The 19,096-nt window shown below is 62.6% G+C and overlaps 3 protein-coding genes across 15 annotated transcripts; 2 read left to right on the top strand and 1 right to left on the bottom strand.

The window, feature by feature from the left end:
• Positions 1–905: 905 nt before the first annotated feature.
• On the bottom strand, positions 906–4,683 carry ABHD14B (abhydrolase domain containing 14B). Of its 2 annotated transcripts, XR_013960817.1 has the most exons (5): positions 4,621–4,683; positions 3,520–3,747; positions 2,203–2,444; positions 1,634–1,883; positions 1,409–1,527 (listed from the first exon to the last, which is right to left on the bottom strand). XR_013960817.1 is itself a non-coding variant. In XM_080672284.1 (4 exons), the coding sequence occupies exons 2-4, from the start codon at positions 3,728–3,730 to the stop codon at positions 1,704–1,706; spliced, it is 633 nt and encodes a 210-aa protein (XP_080528410.1). In that variant the 5' UTR covers positions 3,731–3,747; positions 4,621–4,683; the 3' UTR covers positions 906–1,703. The 2 variants fall into 2 exon arrangements, 1 of the variants encoding a protein (XP_080528410.1); XM_080672284.1 differs by having other exon boundaries at positions 906–1,883.
• Positions 4,392–10,708, top strand: ABHD14A (abhydrolase domain containing 14A). Of its 6 annotated transcripts, XM_080672280.1 has the most exons (7): positions 4,425–4,510; positions 5,049–5,153; positions 5,291–5,441; positions 7,684–7,895; positions 8,062–8,177; positions 9,941–10,176; positions 10,379–10,708. In XM_080672280.1, exons 4-7 carry the CDS (start codon positions 7,702–7,704, stop codon positions 10,559–10,561), a joined length of 729 nt encoding a protein of 242 aa, XP_080528406.1. In that variant the 5' UTR covers positions 4,425–4,510; positions 5,049–5,153; positions 5,291–5,441; positions 7,684–7,701; the 3' UTR covers positions 10,562–10,708. The 6 variants fall into 6 exon arrangements, with proteins under 6 accessions (XP_080528408.1, XP_080528406.1, XP_080528405.1 ...); XM_080672279.1 differs by lacking the exons at positions 4,425–4,510; positions 5,049–5,153; positions 5,291–5,441 and adding exons at positions 5,621–5,949; positions 6,886–7,058; XM_080672281.1 differs by lacking the exons at positions 4,425–4,510; positions 5,049–5,153; positions 5,291–5,441 and adding exons at positions 6,305–6,762; positions 6,886–7,058.
• Positions 10,602–16,725, top strand: ACY1 (aminoacylase 1). Of its 7 annotated transcripts, none has more exons than XM_080672277.1 (15): positions 10,602–10,716; positions 12,616–12,727; positions 13,456–13,520; positions 13,603–13,707; positions 14,038–14,132; positions 14,412–14,488; positions 14,578–14,667; positions 14,769–14,825; positions 15,075–15,148; positions 15,231–15,280; positions 15,371–15,515; positions 15,616–15,684; positions 16,115–16,194; positions 16,315–16,375; positions 16,455–16,725. In XM_080672277.1, exons 2-15 carry the CDS (start codon positions 12,634–12,636, stop codon positions 16,617–16,619), a joined length of 1,227 nt encoding a protein of 408 aa, XP_080528403.1. In that variant the 5' UTR covers positions 10,602–10,716; positions 12,616–12,633; the 3' UTR covers positions 16,620–16,725. The 7 variants fall into 7 exon arrangements, with proteins under 7 accessions (XP_080528403.1, XP_080528399.1, XP_080528402.1 ...); XM_080672273.1 differs by lacking the exon at positions 10,602–10,716 and adding an exon at positions 11,272–11,419; XM_080672276.1 differs by lacking the exon at positions 10,602–10,716 and adding an exon at positions 11,472–11,597.
• Positions 16,726–19,096: the final 2,371 nt, after the last annotated feature.

The raw sequence follows: 19,096 nt of genomic DNA, 5'->3' as shown, positions 1-19,096 counted from the left end.
GCCCCAGTCGCCCCAGTGCCGCAGCCGCCGCCCCGCCCCGCGCGCCCTGGTGCGCCCCGCGCGGCGCCGCTTCCGGGAGAGCGGGCGACCCTCCCCGCGTGGAGCCCCCGGCCCGGGCTGAGCGGGCCTGAAGCGCGGCTCCAGCCTCGGTCCTCCCCGCGCCGCCCGCGCTGCGCCCGGACCGAGTCCCTTCCTCCGGCCGCCCGCCCGCCCGGCGCCGCTGCCGAGCCCCCTGCACCCCGCCGCCGGCCCCCGCACTGCCCCGCTTCGGCTCGGTCCCTGGGAACGTGGCTTCCACCCTCCGCGGGCCGCGTCCCTTATCGCCCGCTCGGCGCCATCCATCCCTGCGCGGGGCTCTCGGCCCCCCGACCCCCGAGACCCGCACCCCCTGCCGCCCTCGGCTCCCGCGAGGCCCGGCCCCCGCCCGCCCAGGACAGGTTACCGAGCAGCCGGAGGAGGAGCCTGAGAACGAAGTGACCCCCGCACCCCGCCCGCGATTCCCCCAAAGCCACCCCCGAGTTCCTTTGGGGGCTGGGGTCGCTAGGGAGGCCGGCGAAGTTAAGACTCTGGTGGGGAATGGGCTGGAGTCGGCAGAGGCTGGGCTGTTCCCAGGCCCTCCTGCCCCCCCTCCCCCCGCCCCCAAGAGCAAATCTACCTCCCTCTCCCCCGTAATCGGCTCAGCCGAGTCCCACTGACCTCCACCTCCCCCCACAGCTGAGTCTCTTGGCACCTGGGTGTGTGGGGGTGGGGAGGGGAATCCAATCTCCCTTCCCCTCCATCTGGCCTGGTGGACAAAGGGCAGGGGACCATCTGGTCCCGCCGGTGGGGGAGGGGCCCATGGTGGTGGCGGTCCCAAGGGGCGGGGGGAGGGGCGACGCTCTGGAGGCAGCGAGAGCCTGAGGGGTCTAATTGCTTCACTTTTATTTCACGGACCTCCACTCTCCGCCCCACCCACCGACCTGGGAGCCGGAAAGCAGCTAGGTTTGGCTCAGAAGACCCAGGCCTAACAACCTGGGAGGGTGTGGCGCCTCGAGGAGGGGGGAGGGGGAGATCTGAGGGTCAAAAGGGTGGTCCTCTCCTTTGGGGGGCAGTTCTGATCGAGAGTGGAGTTCTGGGCAGGCCACACCCTAAGCCTGGCAGAGGATGTCCTGCAAGGACTGGTCTCTGGGTCCCCACCTTCCCAGACATGGGGGTGCAGTATGGATGGGAGGGCACGTGCCTATGTGAATGCTTCTGTAGGTGTACAAGCAGGCAGGTGTGCACCTGAGTGTGCATCCCATCGGGAGCCTGTACCTATGGGGTTGGGAACGTGTGAGCATGCATATGGGCATGTGTGTTCTGTGGCCTAAGAGGTGGGTAGGGCTGTGAGTGCCCCTTGGGGCAGCCAAGGCGGATGTGGGAGGCAGGAGGGGTGGGCTGGGCCGAGAGAGGAAGGAGCGAGAGCGAGCAGGAGAGCCCACAGCAGAAGCTCATCTATTGGGTTACCCTCCACCAGATCACGTCCATTGATTCCTGATTTTTTTCCCTCTTGATTTCACCTCCTCAGTGTGTCACTGCAAGAGAAAGAGGAAAAGACAGACAGACAGACAGACCCGAAAGACCAGCACCCAGACAGACACACAGACACACACACCTGTTGCGTGTGCAGGGAGAGAGAGAGCCCCCAGAAAGGCGAACAGCCCATGGGACAGTAGAGCTGGGCCTCATGCCAGTCCCTGCAGGAAACCCAGCAGCCCGGCGTGCCACTCCTCGGGTTTGTCCAGGTAACAAGGGTGCCCCGCCCCCTCCATGACCAACACCCGGTGGTTGGGCAGCTGCTTCAGGTGCTCAAAGCTGGTCTGGCCCATGGGGTCCTGGTCTCCATAGACAATCAGAGCTGGGGTCTAGAGAGAGGAAAGAGGCAAAATCAATGGAGACCTACCATACCGGCCCCGGCCTCCCCATCCCTTCAGTCTCTCCCTGGGGTCACCCCAAATGAGGGGAGAGACAAGCTGGCCCAGTGGGATGGGGGGAGCCAGCGCCCATGGGACGGGGTGTGGGTTCGTGTCTGTCCCAGTGCAGTTTAGCACAAGGCTTGGCACAGGGATCGAAGTCAAGCTCAGGAGCTACCCCCCCGGGCTACCCCACTCCCAGGTGAGGAAAGGCCCCGGAGGGATTTGCCCTGGCTCCCGGCAGGGGCATCGCAGCCTCCCACAGGGGTACCTTCACGCTGGCGTAGTCGGCAGCATTGATTTTATCAGTGCAGATGGGGGCCACTGGCACATAGCCCCGGAGCTGGGAGCCAGGGGCCGTGAGGAAGGGCAGCGAGTACATGCCACTCAGAGACGGGCTGATCACAACCGGGGGGCCCAGGTCCAAGGCATCCACCACAGCTGCCAGGAAGCTGCTGGGGACCAGCTCCCCGATAGGGGCAGGGGCTGTGGCGTCCTTGGAATGCCCCAGGCCTGCAGGGATTTCAGTGTGGAAGAAACAAGACAAGCCGGTGAGTGGGGAGGGTCCCTTCCTCCGGAAAGCCCTCCTAGGTCAATCTCTGTGCAGCACGCCCGACTTTATTTCTGCCGCAGCCGGGACTGTCCTATCCGTGCTGGCATGAGGCCCCTCCGTCAGCACAGTGCTCTGGAAAGAATCAGGCCCTGAAGTCCATCCAACACAGCCGGACCCAAGTCCCAATTTTCCGTTCACTATCAGTGTGCTCTTGGGAAGGTCCCCCGGCCTCTCCACTGCTGTTTCCCCAGCTGTTAAAGGGGAAAGGGATCTGCCATTCAAGATTGTTGTGAAATGCAGCTAACGGCTCAGGGGGCACCTGTCCAGGAATGGCAGGGTGAGTGCCCGAGGACAGGGCTGAGGGGCTGGCTCTGCACACTTACCTCCCTTCCAACGGGGTTAGTCCCACCATTCCCCCAGAAAGATGAGCTCAAGACCTTAGCCTTGAAGCTCAGCCCAACCCACTGTCAGAACCAATCCCGCCTGGGCCTGGTGGCCCGCCCTTGAGCACTGAGGCCATACCAGCCAAGGCCAGTGAGGGGAGCAGGTCAGCCGTGCAGTCGCCAGTCTGGCTGCCCCTGCCTCCACCTGAACCCAGCCGAGGGCTTTCTCCTGGGATCGTGACGAGTGGCTTAGCCACCCACCAGGACACTCAGCCTCACTCTCAGGGCCTCCAGCGGGGCCTAGGGTTGTGGCTGTCAAAACACGTTCCTTCCAATGGGCTGAGCACCAATTATTATGTGTCAGGTCCTGGCCAGAGTCACGCGGACATCATTCCATTCTCACTAGCGCCAACCCCCACAGGAGCGCGGTTATCTCGCGTTACAGACAAGGACACAAAGGCTCTGAGACTCTGCCCTCGGCAACACCCAGAGCCACTGGGCAGTGTCCAGTCAAATCCCGGTCAAGACTAGGGAGGCTCGAGTTCTTGCAGTGCGCGCTGGGCCCTGGCCCAAGTCCCCCCCAGACCCCGAGACCCGGGTCCCCAAGGAGGTCCCCACCACCGCTCCAGAACAGAAGCCTGCCCAGAAGTACCTGGCAGGTCGATGGCCACCGCCCGATAGCCCGCCTGCGCCAGCCTGAGCAGGGTGCCCAGGTTCTGCCAGGTCTCGGAGGAGAAGCGGATCCCGTGCAGCAGCAGCACGGAGAACCGGGCGGCCTGCCCTGCGCCCGGCCGCGCCTCCCGGAAGAAGAGGCTCTGGCCCTGCACCTGGATGGTGCCCTCCCGCTGCTCCACGTCTGCCATGCTGCCGCCTGCAGCGCCTGCGGTCCGAGACCAGGCTGATGAGCCACAGGGCAGTGGGGGAGGGTACCCCGCAGCGTGGGAAAGCCGCCAGAGAGGGCAAGGGTCCAGGGGAGCAGCAAGCCCCCGCTCCTCCCCCAGGCTCCCAGAATTCTAGCAACAAGCTTTGGAGCGAGGAAAACGAAGGTGTTCTTTCTCTCTGCCGATCACTTAATTGTGTGGTCTTGGGCCTCCGTTTCCTCGTCTGAAAAATGGGACATTAAAGCCTACATCAAGAATTAACCAGTTAAGAAGAATTGGCAAGTGAGGGTGTCTGCCCTTGGAAAGCACTCAATACAGGGCGCTTCCATGATGATTCTTGTTCTCACTGGCATCCTCTTCTGCAAGTGGGGATGATCCAGTAGCACTTAGCTCCTAGGTGGTCGATGAGGTTAAACGAGGCCCCGATTGGGACACCCTGCGGGCCGTCCTAGCGCTTACTCCTGAGCGTGGTAGTTGCTCACAGTTAGTAGCTGACTATTTTGCCCATCCACCTCTTTCTCTTCAAGGCACCGTTAAGGGTCGTAGTTTGGCACCGCAGGCAGGAGAGGGTCGGGGCTGGAGAAAAACACCCATTTTCTGGAAGCGGAAACCGCAGCGCTCAAAAGAAAAGGCATTTGGAATTCCCGCCCGCGAGGGACGTAGGGTGCCCGGCGCGCTGACGCTGTGGTCAGGGGGCGACCACGGCGCCGCCAAGGCTCGCTCTGCGCCCTCCAAGGACCTGGTGCTGGCTCGGCGGGCCTGGTAGGGCGGGCGCACGAGGAAGGGGAGCTGGGGAGCCGAGTGGGAAGGGGAGAAGCTGGGAGTAGTCTAACTGGAGAGAGGGAGAGAGGGTTGGGACGCAAGGCAGGTACCTGGGGAGCTGCGTGGGCTCGCACAGCGGGAGGAAGCCGAGGACTGGAGGCTAATGGGGCCCGGGGCAGGGAAACGGGGAGGGGCTGGGGCTGGGGCTGGGAAGCTGGGAGGCGGCCCGGCCGTGCTGCGGGGCGCCCTCTTGTGGCCACAATCGGCGGCAGGGGCCCACGTGCCCCAAGCATCGGACTGGGTGCCTTCCCGAGACCCTCAGGGACCTGCCCCAGAAGCCCAGGGCGCGGCTTGAGGAGGAGGAGGGTTCCTTTGGAGTCGCATCCTGGTTGTCCCCTCCTCCCCTCCTCCCCTCCTCCCCATCCCCAGCCTGCACTGCCCAGGTGCAGAGTTGTTCGCCACGCATGCAGTTGAGGCTCGACGGTTTGTTTTTGTTTTATTTATCCTCACCCAAGGATATTTTTCCATTGTTTTTTAGGGAGAGTGGAAGAGAGGGAAAGACAGAGAGAAATATCGATGTGTTTGGTCGCCTCCTGCACATGCCCTGACCAGGGCCTGGGCGGGGGAGGAGCCTGCAACCCAGGTACATGCCCTTGACCAGAATCAAACCGGACAGGGTCCCGCAGGCTGGCGCGCTATCCACTGAGCCAAACCAGCGCGACAGGTTTGGGTGCGGGATTCTGCCAATGCCCAGCCAGGTTGCCTTGATTGTTTTCCCAGCGCCTCGGAGCCTCCTTCCTGGCCTGTAGAATGGCCGTGAGGTCACCCACCCCGCAGGGTGCATCGTCCTGCAGCCTCTCTGTGCCAGGCCTCTCTGTGCCTGAGCCTGGGGGCAGAGCCGGCATCCATCACATGTCTCCAAACAGGAAAGGTAACCTAAGAGAGTGAAGGACCCAGAGGCCGCCCTGGGCTGGACCCAGTATGTGCGGGACCCAGTGTGTGCGGACGTGCATTTGTATGGCGCTTGCACTGCGAGGCCTCCCTGCCAGACCCTGCTCTGAGGCTTGGCAGGTCCTTCCAGTCCTTAAGACAACCCTCGAACCCCGCTGTAGGCGGAACAGGGGTGGAGACCCCCGGGGGGAAGAGGCTGCGTGGCTCTACCCCGGCTCTCAGGCCTAAAACAATCCGGAAAATCTGGACGAGGGGGCCGCGGAATGTGGGGCGCCGCCCCCTGTCCCCCCTCCATCGGGGCTACTAGGCGCAGGGCCTGCGACTGCGAACTGCGCACGCGCGCCACGGCGTCGCTCTGGGCCGCCGGGTGAGGGCCGAACTTGCGGAGCCGCGGACGCAGCGCCATGGTTGCCGGTGGGTTTGGCTGCTGGTTCCGCGTGGGCGGGGCCCGCTCGGCGGCTACGGGCCGAGTCCTCTCGATCAGCCCGGTGAGTGTCCCCGGGGACAGAGGCCAGCAGGGTGCCCGGGGGCGGGCCATCCTGGCTCCTCCTCTCCCCGCGCCCAGGCCAGAGGCCAGGGGGAGGGAGGGGCAGGCGCTGGGGCAGCGGGTGCGCGCGCGTTTGTCTGCGTGTGTTCTTGAGGGTCTGGTGTCTGGGGTGCATGTCAGTGACTCTGTCTGCCTGTGTTGGAAGGTGTCAGTCTGCCCGCTTGTTGTCTGTGTATGTCTACTGTGTATATTTCAGCGTGTGATTTTGAGGGTGTGTACTGGCTGTGTCTGTGTATTCCTGAGGGTCTGTGTGTGTGTCTGTCTGGCTGTGCATGTGTACTTTTAGGGCTGTGTGTATGACGGTGTTCTTGACATTTGAGGAACTGCGTGTGGTTTTGAAACCGTGTGTCCCCGTCTGTCCATCTGCCTTCCTGGTGCCTGATGCTGGGCATGATTTTGAGGGTGTCTTTCCTGTGTACACGCATGTACACCTGTGTGTCATTGTCTATGCGTATGCCAAGGCCTCCGTGGGCACTTCTCCACCCTTAGGCCAGGCCCTGTATCTGTAGTAGCCAGATCAGGTTGCCTGCTACCTGGTGGGGAAGGTTGCCCAGTGCTCCAGCCTCCTGGGTTGCCAAGGCAACGGCAGAATTCTACCTGGAGAGGCCCCTGTGGCCCAGTGTCCACCACAAGGAGGGGCCGCATGGAAGCCCTGTCTGTGGGAACCTAAGCCAACCACGGCCTCCGCTCAGCTCCTGGGTCACCCCCTGACCTGGGGGCCTGGGAGTGGGGCTTAGGCCACATCCCAGGAGAGGTGGGTGCGGCTGGAGACTCTCCATAAAGATGTGTTTACTGGAATCAGGGAACAAGCAGGGGCTCCTCCTAGGCCCAAGAGGCCAGCCCCCGTCAAGTCCACTGTGTCGCTGAAATCTCACAGGAGGAGGCTCGGGGGCAGCGGGGACTGCCCTCCCTGTTTTACCGACAAACGGAAGACTCGCGGCCAGGAGGCGGCAGAGCAGAGTCTCAGAGCCCCGCTGACTGCTCTGGCTGGGCCCTGGCCCTGAGGCCTGTCCTCTGCTGGCAAAGGACCCTGGCCGCGGAGTCCATGAAGCAAGTCGCTTGGCACGAAGCTGGGGGTGGGGGTGGCATTCATCTCTCCAGCCTCCATGCTGCCCTTTGCATTTCGGTGCCATTCTCCTGCCTGCCCCCCCGCCCCTCCCCCGCATTGCCTCAGCTTCTCCTCCTCCCGGGATTCTCCCTGCCCAGCTGGGCTGGAGTTATATTCCCACCCATTGTCAAGCACATTCCAAGTCTAGCATTAGTCTACACAGTGGTCGGCAAACTGCGGCTCGAGAGCCACGTGCGGCTCTTTGGCCCCTTGAGTTTTGAGCAAAAGCCAGCTTAGGAGTACCCTAATTAAGTTAATAACAATGTACCTACCTATATAGTTTAAGTTTAAAAAATGTGGCTCTCAAAAGAAATTTCAATCGTTGTATTGTTGATATTTGGCTCTGCTGACCAATGAGTTTGCCGACCACTGGTCTGCACAGTGGGATAAAAAGAACCGTTTCCAAACAGCGGGACATCTCTCCCAGCCTTTCCCCTTTGAGGCCTCACCACTGTGCCACCCACAAGGCTGAGCTTTCCCTCAGCTGGGTGCTTCCAGGTGGGGTTTCGGGATGGCGTCCCGGGGCCAAGTGGGGCCTCAGCCTCCTCTCCTCTCCTCCTCCTCCAGACTGTGGTACAAACCTCCATGAGCCGGTCCCACACAGCCCTGCTGGGCCTGGGCCTGCTGCTCATGCTGCTACTGTACGTGGGGCTGCCAGGCCCCCCTGAGCACACTTCCTGGCTCTGGGGAGACCCCAATGTCACAATCCTGGCCGGTCTCACCCCTGGCAACTCCCCCATCTTTTACCGCGAGGTGCTCCCACTCCACCGGGCACGAAGGTGGGTGCTGACCCCAGGGTCTAGTAGAAGGATGAGGCCTGAGGGGAGCCCCTATGTGGGATCCCAGCTCCACGCGGGGTGCTGAGGGCTGGGAGGGCGGTGGGAGGAGCCTGGGAAGAAAGTGGGGCCCTGCAAAGCCTCAGACCCAGCCCGCATGTGCCCGCAGGGTGGAGGTGGTGCTGCTCCACGGAAAAGCCTTCACCTCGCGCACGTGGGAGCAGCTGGGCACGCTGCAGCTGCTGGCGCACAGGGGCTACCGGGCCGTGGCCCTTGACCTCCCAGGTGAGAGCCCCGCCCTGGTCCAAGGGGTGGCTTCCCAGAGGGGGACGTGGGGGGTAGGAAAGCCCTGAGATGTGGCCGGTTGCATCTGGACCCCTGTACCTGGACGAGCAGTGACAGGTCACAGATGGCACAGGAAAAGGTCTGCATTTCCTCCCTGTAACCTCGTGCGCATTGTTGCACGTCACCAAGCAAATGGAACGTGCCTCACTTCACTGGATTCAGGTTCACTGGATTCAGGGGGAGACCTCACCCTATTTTTTATGACAAACTAGAGAGCTTTTTTTTTTAGCTATCAAAGGATTTATGCCATCACTCTCGGCATTAAAAAAATCAAACAAGCCCTAGCCGGTTTGGCTTGGTGGATAGAACGTCGGCCTGTGCACCGAAGGGTCCCGGGTTCGATTCCGGTCAAGGGCACGTACCTGGGTAGCAGGCTCCTCCCCGGCCCGAGCCCTGGTCCTGGCGCATGCAGGAGGCAACCAATCGATGTGTTTCTCTCACATCAGTATTTTCTCTGCCTTACCCTCTCTCTTCCACTCTCCCTAAAAATCAATGGAAAAATATCCTCGGGTGAGGATTAACAAACAAATCAAATAAGAGTGGCACCCTCAGAGACCCGGGCCCTCTCAATTCAGCAGTCTGGGGGAGCCAGGCCCCGCCGAACATGTCCGTACATAAAGAAAAGTGTGCAGGGCTGGGGGTTGTGAACGTGACCGGTGTCCTTCGGCTTCGTGAACCCCTCGGCAGCGTGGTCTTTTCCCCCACACCATGTCTCTCGGATCCTACCAGTCACTGTGACCTCCTCTCTGTCGTCTGTGCCATGGCGGGGATGGACAGGCTGTGATGGATTTGGAGCTTGAGGTTTCAGTTGAAATGCTTGGATGCCAAAGCACCTTTGGCCCTGCTGCCTTGAGTGTGAGGGCCATCATTTCTGTAGGAAAGCTACCAAGGACAGTTGATGGGTTAAAGGACACACATCTTTTTTATTTTTATTTTTTTATATTTTATTGATTTTTTACAGAGAAGAAGGGAGAGGGATAGTTAGAAACATAGATGAGAAACATCTATTAGCTGCCTCCTGCACGCCCCCTACTGGGCATGTGCCAGCACCCAAGGTACATGCCCTTGACCGGAATCAAACCTGGGACCCCTCAGTCTGCAGGCAGATGCTCTATCCACTGAGCAAAACCAGTTAGGGCAGGACACACATCTTTTATTTTTTTATTTTTAATTTTTTTTAAAAATATAATTTATTGATTTTTTACAGAGAGGAAGGGAGAGGGATAGAGAGCTAGAAACATCGATCAGCTGCCTCTTGCACACCTCCTACTAGGGATGTACCCGCAACCAAGGTACGTGCCCTTGACCGGAATCGAACCTGGGACCCTTCAGTCCGCAGGCTGACGCTCTATCCACTGAGCCAAACCGGTTTGGGCGGGACACACATCTTTTAAATGTTGACAATTATTTCCTGACCCTCCACAACTGCTACAGGGCTTTTTCCTCCATCAGTCCCGGATGAAAGTGCCCATTTCCCCACATCTTCCCCAACACTGCGTGTTACCAGTCTTTCAGTTTCGCCAATATGATGGATGAAAGGTTTTTCCAGCAGGCCCACCACATCACCAAAAAAAAATAGCTCCTAGGAGGGTATGTGGGGCCGCATGTGCCACGTGCCACTGCTCCGGCCCCTCCCCCCGCCGGGTGGGCGGAAGTCCCGGCTCCCTCCCGGCCTCCCTCAGCTGGTGCCTCTGCCACCCCAGGTTTTGGGAACTCAGCACCGTCCAAGGAGGCGAGCACCGAGGCAGGGCGGGCGGAGCTGCTGGCGCGCGCGCTGCGGGACCTGGAGGTGCGGAACGCCGTGCTGGTGAGCCCCTCGCTGAGCGGCCGCTACGCCCTGCCCTTCCTGATGCGGGACCACCCTCAGCTGCACGGCTTCGTGCCCATCGCACCCGCCTCCACCCAGAACTACACCCGGGAGCAATTCTGGGCCGTGAAGGTACTGGGAGGAGGGCCACCCCGGTCCTGGCTCCCCGTCCTGGGGGCAAAGGGCTCAGGTCTCACTTGGAGGACTCACGACCTTACCCGCCCCCCCAAATCTGGATGAAAAAGATGGGTGTTTGGGGAGGATTTCCTAAGGAGATGGCTGGAGGGCCAGGCCCCGGGAGGCCTAGGATCACAGCCCTGGCCTTGCCCTGCAGACCCCTACGCTCATCCTGTACGGGGAGCTGGACCGCATCCTGGCGCGGGAGTCCCTGCGGCAGCTCCGCCACCTGCCCAAGCACTCCGTGGTGAAGCTGCGCGACGCGGGGCACGCCTGCTACCTCCACCAGCCCAGAGACTTCCACCGGGTCCTCCTCGCCTTCCTTGACCAGCTGCCTTGAGCTCACCCGCCAGCTTGGAGGGTCTGGACCAGCCCCCCGCCAGGGAGGCAGCCCCTGGGATTGGAGGGCAGAGAGCCAGGCCCAGTCAGGGCCTCTCCTCTTATCTCACAGGCACAATAAATAAAAGCACGTCTGTCCTGCCCGGGGAGTGACAGGTCCTGGTGTTGCTGTGCGGGCGGGGGCGGGGGCGGGAGGCAAGCCTGGGACTGCTTCCGGGTTGGGAAGGCTAAGAACATGGGCTGCTTCCTAGCTGGCTGCCCTCACCACTCTGGCTCAGCTTCCTCCCCTGTGAGATGGGCCTGACAGTAACACCTGGCTCCGAAGGCGGCTTTCGGACTGGATGGGTGTGGGTCGGGGAGCTGTGGGCCACACAGTGCTGGGGTGGGGACGGGATCCCTCCTGCTGCAGGGCCACTGGGGTTGGTGGGCGACCCAGAGTCAGAAATGCGGGAGCTGTGGCCAAAGGGAGCAGCATGCGCCGAGGTGGGGCGGACAGTGTGGTTTAACAATTAACATGGCAGCGCTGGTGAGCCACCAAGCCTGCTTGCCCCTGGGTATGTGGGTCAGCAGCCCAGACCTGCCCCAGGAGGGCTGGGACAGACCCTCCCCACCCCTCCCCTCCCAGCCTGCTTCTTCTGGGCCCTGAGGGTAAAGTCTTTCACCCTGCCCCTCCCCACGCTGACAGCCCCTGGAGCAGGGCAGAAGCTGGGAGTACAAAGGGCAGCGGGGCACACCAGGCAGCAGTTAGTGTGCAGCCTGTGGGTGGCCAGGGGGCACCTGTGTCTTTATCCTCCCTCTCTGGTGCCTGTAGAAGACCAGGGAGCCTGGCCCGGGGCCAGTCAAGTGTGCCACCTGCAGGGTGAGTTCCCCGCCTCTCACACTGTCACACAGCATCATGGTTACATCCTCGCACGGGACATCCTCGGTCGCTCAGACTTGCCACACCCAACCACAGCCGCCACGCACCTGCCGGTCCATTTACCCTGCATTCCGGCACGCTGTCCGGGCCTCTGTCCGACAGGGATGTGATCCTGCGGGTGCGTGGACCAGGCCCCGGGAGCCTGGGGGACAGAGGCAGTCAGGGGGCCCCTCCCTAGGAGCTGAGACACCCAAAGGGGAGAAGCATGACTCTCGCGGGAGGGCGTGAGGGGGCAGTAGGGGTCGCTCGGCCCGGACTCTGCAGCGCTGCACCCTGAGAGCTAGGGGGCGCCCGACTTTCGCGTCAGTACCCGCCCCCTCTCCCCCGGCCCAATCCCGAGGCTGCAGGAGGTGGAGCCCTCTGGGGGCGGGACCATCCGGAACTCGCGGCCCAGGCCCAGAGGCGGGGCCCGGAGGGGCGTGTCCTGAGGGCGGGGCGGGGCCATCCGGAAGCTCCCAGTCCGACCCCGCACGGAGCTGGCGGCGGAGGCCTCGGTTCTGGGAGGCGATCCGAGATCCGAAACGGATCATTGGGCGGAGGCTGGAAGCAGGGGCGGGCGGAGACGCCAGTACTCCCAGTCTTCGGTCCCGCCCCGCGATCCCGGTCCAGCCACGTGGTGGACGGGGGGCGGTTCTGAGCCTGCGACCTCGCCGGACCCTGAGTCCTGGCCACAGTCCCAGGCGGGTGCTGAGAGGCGAGCACGGGCCCCAGACCAGCAGAGAGCGAGGTGGGGGGCCCTGGAGCGAGGTAGTGGGATGTGGGCTCCCTGGCAGGAAATCTGAGCAACTGGGGAGAAATGTTTGAGGAGGGCGGGGGGGGGGGCAGTCAAGGTCCGGGTTCACACGTGACTGCTGCTCTCCCGCTGCCCCTGAACCTTTCTGAGCCTCAGCTTTCTCCTCTGTCAAGTGGGCGTCCAGAGGCACGAACTTCATGGGCTTTGGGGGATGAAATGAGGACATGTGTTGCAAGTGGCCAGCACAGCACCTGAAACAGTTGGGGCTCCGAAACAGGGTGTCCTCTCCCAGGGGGACCTGCGGGGAACCGTCCTGGGGGCGGGGGTGGGGGAGGCTGGGTGCAGACGGAGTTCACTGGGCCCCAGCGGCCCGGAGGGTAGTAGCCGCTCTCTTTGCCCGCAGCTCTCCACGCGCAGCGCCATGGCCAGCCCGGGTCGCGAGGGTGAGCACCCATCCGTGACGCTCTTCCGTCAGTACCTGCGCATCCGCACGGTCCAGCCCGAGCCCGACTACGGTGAGAACGCGGCGGTTCCCGGGTCGGGGTGGGGGGGGGCGGAGGAGGGGACGGGGGAGGTCGACATCAAGGGCGGGGACTGTGCTTTCAACCAGGCCCCAGCTCCTGTCACCCAGCTGAGCCCCCCTCTGCTGCCCCAAAGGGCGCCTCATCCCTCCAGCCATTCCCTGGGTCCACCCACCTGCGGGCGGTGCAGGAACCTTCCCTGCAGAGGCCTTTCTCCTCCGAAGTTACTCCCTGCGGCTGGTCAGGGAACAACTTCAGCGCCCTCCCGGGCCGGGGTGGGGGAGGGGAGGCTGGGCAGCCACTTGGAAGAAGTCTCTCGAAGTCCACTGGGGCTGGACAAAGGCCACAGCCCTTAGGGGTCAAGCTTGGTGGGTGGGAACTGTGCATGGGTCCAAATTCCTGCTGTGGTTTTCCACCTGGGAGATGTTGGGTGACCCTGCACATAGCTTCCCACCTTTTAGGAAGGACCTAACTTCCCACCTGACCGTCCACAAAGGGTCACTGATTGACCAAAGACAACTTCCTCCTGGGAGCAGGAATGCAGGGGTCTCCAGGTGCAGGGGTCTCTAGGTGCAGGGGTCTCATACGTGGAATTGTGGTGAGGAGGCAGCAGCGCATTTGGGGTCTGCTCCCCTCTCTGGATGTGCCTCCAAGCCCTGCCTGGGCCAGGGGTCAGGGGAGAGCCTGGGAAGCAGAGCAGCCGTAAGACTCTGGGTCCGCAGGGGCTGCTGTGGCCTTCCTTGAGGAGCGAGCCCGCCAGCTGGGCCTGGGCTGTCAGAAAGTGGAGGTGAGCCTGGGCCCTGTGTGGGGGGCGGAAGTGGGCCGGGGCACCTCCGCTCTGCACTGAACTTCCCTCCTGTCCTCCCCAGGTGGCACCCGGCCGTGTGGTGACGGTGCTGACCTGGCCAGGCACCAACCCCAAACTTTCCTCCCTCTTGCTCAACTCCCACACCGATGTGGTACCTGTCTCCAAGGTGTGCATGGGGGAGGATGGGAAGTAAGATGAGGCAGACCCCCTTCCACCTCAGGAGGCCCCAGTGCTGGTCCTGGCACCGACTCTGACCTCATTGGGCATCATGCCACTTGAGCAGCCTCAGTCCAGCAGCTGTTCCATACGCAGGGTGGGGTGGAGGTGGGTCGCAGAGCTGAGGGGGGCGCAGTCTGCTGCCCTCATCAGCCCTCTTCTGTCGCCTTCGCCACCCTACCTGTCACCCCTCCGGTGGGCTCCTAGGGCAGGCCCACAGTGGGCAGAGTGGATTAATGACTGAACTTGGGGCTTGGGGTCTCTTCCATCCCTGCCCCAGGAATACTGGAGTCATGACCCCTTTGAGGCCTTCAAGGATGCTGAAGGCTACATCTATGCCAGGGGTGCTCAGGACATGAAGTGTGTCGGCATCCAGTGAGTGTCCGCATTCCCGCTTCCCCACTGTCCCCACTGTTCCCTGGAGTGACCCAGAACCTGGGGTGGGAATGGAGAACCTCAAGGCTGAGGAACAGCTTGGCCCTGGCGTTGGGCAGGAATTGTTGCTGGAACCATTGCATGGACGGGGAGACGGGGCAGGGACAGGCTTTGGCAAGCAGGGCCAAGGGCCTGGGGCTCCAGCCTGCGCCCCTCCCCTCCCCCGAGCATCCGGTGGCTCCCTCGGCACCTGGCTCACACCCTCTTCCCGCCCCTCAGGTACCTGGAGGCTGTGAGGAGGCTGAAGGCTGAGGGCCACCATTTCCCCAGAACCATCCACATGACCTTTGTGCCAGGTGGGCGTGGCCGGGGAGGGCTCCTTCAGGGAGGGGGAGGGTGTGTTGGGGAATGGCTCCCTCATCTCCCATCCCTGCCGCTTTTACAGATGAGGAGATCGGGGGTCACCAAGGCATGGAGCTGTTTGTGCAGCGGCCTGAGTTCAAGGCCCTGAGGGCTGGCTTCGCCCTGGATGAGGGTGAGCAGGTGGCAGGCCTCTGAGTGGCCAGAGGGGACAGGGAGGCTGCTGGTGGGGGCTGGGCCACCCTGCCCTCTGAACCCCCTTTCCTCCCTCCTTAGGCCTGGCCAATCCCACTGACGCCTTCACCGTCTTCTACAGCGAGCGGAGCCCCTGGTGTGAGTGTGGCTTCGAGTGGGGGGTCACTGTGCAGATGGGAGACTAGGCCCGAAGGGGTGGGGCCTGGAGCCCAGGGCCTGTGCCTCCCGGCCCCTCTGGCCTGGGCTTCTTCTCGATCTGAGGCAGAAAGCAGCCCTGCACTGTGCGTTCTGGGAGACAGTCCTGCCGGAGGAGCTTGGAGGGAGGGGCAGGCCTGGTCCACCCAGCCTCTCCCATGCTGAAGGCGCCCCTTCCCCTGCATCTCCCAGGGGTGCGGGTCACGAGCACTGGAAAGCCTGGCCACGGTTCGAGGTTCATCGAGGACACAGCCGCAGAGAAGCTGGTGGGTGGCACCCCGGGGTGGAACTGGGGCGGTCCCGGGGCTCTGTCCTGGGCCTCTCACATCTAACCTCCTCCGCTCCCAGCACAAGGTCGTGGGCTCCGTGCTGGCTTTCCGGGAGCAGGAGAGGCAGAGGTGAGGCGGCTGGGAGGCCGGGGCAGGGAGCCTGTGCTGGAAGGGAGGCTGAGCCTGGTTCTCATCTTCTCATCTGTGTCCCCACCGCAGGCTGCAGGCAAACCCCCACCTGAAGTTGGGCGCCGTGACCTCTGTGAACCTGACGAAGCTGGAGGGCGGCATGGCCTATAACGTGGTGCCGGCCACCATGAGCGCCAGCTTTGACTTCCGCGTGGCACCGGATGTGGACCTGCAGGTGCCACCTCCACCCGGGTTTGGAGGAGGGAGCCGGGTCCTCAGCCCTGTCCTGCAGGCTCCGGGGAGCCCGAGGGGTCAGCTCCTCTCCCATCTCCTAGGCGTTCGAGGAACAGCTGCGCGGCTGGTGCCAGGCAGCTGGCCGGGGGGTCACCTTCGAGTTTGTCCAGGTACCGGCCCGATGACGGGCAGTTGTGGGAGCTGGGGGCTGGGCCTGCCAGGTGGCGTCCCTGTAGGAGTGTGTGCTTGGTGCCCTGGGAGTCACATGACCCGGTTTAGTCCTTAGTTCTTATTCTTACAGCATTTATCTGAGTATAAACATGGTCCAGGAGAGGGGGGACTCGTCCTCTGGGAGAGCCGTCTCAAGGGAGGGACGCTTGGGCTGGGACCTGAAGGATGGACAGGAAGTAAGCTGGTGGAGGGCAGCCGAGGGTCCTTTGAGGAACTGAAGGAGCTGCTGGGTGGGCTGGCCAGCTGGCTGTGTGTGTATGTGTGGTGTGTGTGCGCACGCACCCTTCGCTGGGCACATACCTGCCCTATGAAAATAGGGCAAGATGCCCAGGCCTTGTCCTGATGCTGCCACCCTTCTCCTCCCCCCAGAAGTGGACGGAGCCCCGAGTGACATCTACTGATGACTCAGACCCCTGGTGGGCAGCCTTTAGTGGGGTCTGCAAGGACATGTGAGCACTGGCCCGCCCTCCTCTCCCCTTCCCGCTCTCCTCCCACTTTCTGTGCCCCTTCGGTCCTGGCCTCGCCCTCTTCCCTGCCCGCCCCCCACTCACCAGGCTCTGCCCCTGCAGGAGCTTGACGCTGGAGCAGGAGATCTTCCCCGCTGCCACCGACAGCCGCTACCTCCGCGCGGTGAGCTGCTCGCGGGCGGGTGGGCAGTGGGTGGTCCTGGGTGCTGGCCTCCCCCTCATGGCTCCTCCTCGCCCTGCAGGTGGGGGTCCCGGCTCTGGGCTTCTCCCCCATGAACCGCACACCCGTGCTGCTGCACGACCATGATGAGCGGCTGCACGAGGCCGTGTTCCTCCGTGGGATTGACATATACACACGGCTGCTGCCTGCGCTGGCCAGCGGGCCCGCCCTGCCCAGCGACAGCTGAGCCCACGCTCCCAGCCTCTGCCCCTGGAGCTTCCACCTGGCCAGTGCCCAGGCCCCTCCCCCGCCCCACAATAAAGTCTGTGTGGACAGGGCCCGCTGACACTGGCAGCAGCACGTTCGTGGAGCAGGGGAAACTGAGCCTGGCTCTGGGCACTGCCCACCACCCCAGGCTGTGTCCTTCACACAGCACAGCCACCTGACGCCCAGCCCTGTGGCCGGCCACAAGGGGCCAGCATTCCGTTCCCAGCGGCCACCATATCTACACCTATGAGGCCGGGAATGCCATTCCCATTGAGGGGGACAACAGACAGATCTCAGGGCGTTACTCCTGGCTCTCCGGGAGCACACGCAGGACCCAGCGCTGGAGGCCGGCAGGGCCCCTGCCCGATGTGGGCAGGCAGGCACAGCTGGCAAGGCAAGGCTGCCAGCGTGGTCAGCCCTCAGGCGAGCAGGAAGCATGTGTGGCCCTGCTCTGGTTTGGGGAGCACAGGTCTGTTCATCTTAGGGTCCCAGCACCCTGGGCAGGGGTCACAGGTCAGGCCCCTGGCAGTGCCAGGGATCAGCTGTGAGCCTGTGAGCTAAGCCACCCTCCTGCGGACCTGGCCTCGCCCTGTTCTGACCGCCCTGAGCGTGGGCAGGGGTGGCAGGGAGGGCTGGCTTTTGAAGCTCTAGTTGTAGCCAGAAGGGAAGCCCAGGGCCTGCAGGCCCAGCCCTGATAGTAACAGTAGCCCCTGCTCACGGTCCGGACAAGGAGCCAGGACACTGGCCAGCTTCTCGCCTCCCCAGGGCCCCCACAGCAGCCCTGACACAGGTCCCTGAGCCACTTTAGAGTCTGCTGGCAGCTGCCCACGGCCGCACAGCCCGAGGGAAGGGAGTCAAGGTCTGAGACTAGAAACCGGGGACTTGTGCTTCCTACACTCTGGAGGCCGAGCCAGCAGCTGGCTGGGGCCTGAGGAAGCCTGGCTGAGGCCCTGACCTGGGGTCTCCTGAGATTGGGGTCCGCCTCCCCCTTTCAGACTGGACAGGATGAGAGTCCACACCCCGTCCCAGGGCCTTGAGCACAGGCCTCACTTTGGCAGCTGTCCGACCTCAGGCTGGGCCAAACCACCTTCGGGACACAAAAACGGCTCCTGGCCCTGCCACGATGCCGGCTGACACCAGCCGTGGGGCAGTGCCTGCCAGGATGACAGGCGAGACCTAGCAGCCCAGCTCTGGCTGGCAAACACACTTCCTGGGGCCCCGTGTGACCTGTCTGGGCTTCAAGGCTAAGTCCATCCCTCTAGCTCCGTGACCGTGAACAAGTCTCCTTCCCGTGAAACAGACAGCAGTGATGCCCACTTCGGAGGTAAGGGACCACATTCCATGGCTGGCACCTGTTGCCCAGATAATGGCACCCTTTTTTGAGCCTCCCAAGTGCCCCAGGTTGGACCATACGCCGCACGACCACTACTCAAGGCTGGTTCGAGGACTAACAGTAACTACATCTGAGTGCATCGTGGGCGGCAACAGCGTGAGGGCTCCTGGGCAGCGAGGCAGGCAGGGGTTCTGTAGTGCATGGCGGGGACCAGGCTGACCCGCACCTGCTCCAGATAAAGGGCGCATGCCTTACATCCAGGGCAGGCCAGGGCCTGCTCAAGAACCAGAACACAGCGGGGCATGGGGCGGGGTCAGTCTGGGGGACGACAGGAAGCCACCTGGCCTGGATCGAGCCTGCAGGTGGGGCAGTGGTCCCCACACTCCATGAACAGTCCTCACACTCCTCCCCCAGGACTGGCTTAGTCTCACGTGCCCCCTCCCGCTCGGGTGCCCTTCATCTGCCAGGGGCTGCAGCAGCAGGCGGGTAGCTCGTTTAGTTACCTACTGACCGCACAGGAGACAGCCCACAGCAACATAGACACACCAAGGAAAAGGGCCGATTAAAAGAAGCAACCCAAGTGTTAGCAACCATTGTCTCGGCCATGTCCCCCAGGACCCCAGCTAGTGCGCTAATAGGTCGCTTGGCCTTGGGTTGGACCACTCGGGGCGTTTGCGTTTTCTTTTTTTTTTTTTTTTTTTTTTTTAAATATATTTTATTGATATGTTACAGAGAGGAAGGGAGAGGGATAGAGAGCTAGAAACATCGATGAGAGAGAAACATCGATAAGCTGCCTCCTGCACACCTCCCACTGGGGATGTGCCCGCAACCAAGGTACATGCCCTTGACTGGAATCGAACCCGGGACCCTTGAGTCCGCAGGCCGACGCTCTATCCACTGAGCCAAACCGGTTTCGGCAAGGGCGTTTGCGTTTTCATACGTGTTTACAAAGAAGGGACTAGCAGATGTAACGGGTATAAAACACGGCTGTGGGTTGGGATGGCAGAGGTGTCTCCTGTAATGACACCACAGCAACAGTGGAGGTCTGAGGTCAGAAAGACAAATGTTTACAGGGACCTGGATTGGGAGATCACAGCCTGATCTTTGCGTGTGAACGCAGCTGC

The sequence above is a fragment of the Plecotus auritus genome (assembly GCF_963455305.1).
Source record: "Plecotus auritus genome assembly, chromosome: 6".
Taxonomy (NCBI): domain Eukaryota; kingdom Metazoa; phylum Chordata; class Mammalia; order Chiroptera; family Vespertilionidae; genus Plecotus; species Plecotus auritus.
Note: the sequence above shows the minus strand (reverse complement) of the source record. Positions and strands in the feature narration are given on the sequence as shown.